Source organism: Bison bison, unplaced genomic scaffold (genome assembly GCF_000754665.1).
Source record: "Bison bison bison isolate TAMUID 2011002044 unplaced genomic scaffold, Bison_UMD1.0 scf7180017862979, whole genome shotgun sequence".
NCBI lineage: Eukaryota > Metazoa > Chordata > Mammalia > Artiodactyla > Bovidae > Bison > Bison bison.
In genome coordinates this window covers 2670927-2671482 of record NW_011493551.1, presented here as the reverse complement: position 1 = coordinate 2671482, position 556 = coordinate 2670927, and the positions used below count along the sequence as shown (strand labels likewise).

Below are 556 nucleotides of genomic sequence, written 5' to 3'. Positions count from 1 at the left end.
GAGCTCCGGCTCTCCGACGCCCCCAGGCGGCGGGGCTGAGAGAGCCCGAGGATGGCTGCGAGCGCGGACCCCGGGGTGAGTACCCGCTTCAGTGACCCCAACCCCTCAGGCAGAGAAAGTTTCTCCCGCCCTTTGCTCCCTCCCGATCCTCCCGCAGGGTTGGCGGGGATGGTGGCTGAGAACACCGAGACCGCTAAGGCGGCGGCGGCGGCGGCGGCGGCTTGGTTTCCAACTTGCCAAGAGGCTCAGGACTCGACTGGCGCGCAGAGCCTCCCGGGGGCTGTGGGGAGAGGCGGGCGCCGGGCCGGAGGTGGAGGAGAGGTGGGAGCGGAGATGTGGGGGCTACAGCTCTCACAGCTGGCAGAGAAAGTGTTGGGGGCGCCCTGGAGGTCAGCTGTTTGGGGAGGGGGCGGTGGAGCTGGGAGGGGGCGGAGCAGGTGAGGAGGGATGTACGTGGGGTATTGGGGAGTCACCCAGCGAACCAGGCTCAGCTCCGGGCCGGGGAAGCTGCTGGCCTCGGCCAGCTGCCTATGCTTCCAGGGTGGGGAAAAGCCCT

At 69.4% G+C, this 556-nt stretch overlaps 1 protein-coding gene across 2 annotated transcripts in view; it reads left to right on the top strand.

The window, feature by feature from the left end:
- CRTAC1 (cartilage acidic protein 1) overlaps positions 1 to 556 on the top strand; it is a 152074-nt gene continuing 151518 nt past the window's right edge. For both annotated transcript variants that reach the window (XM_010833086.1, XM_010833085.1), the window contains exon 1: positions 1 to 75. In XM_010833086.1, the coding sequence (XP_010831388.1) occupies positions 52 to 75 (24 nt within the window). In that variant the 5' untranslated portion in view covers positions 1 to 51. The remainder of the gene's footprint in view (positions 76 to 556) is intronic.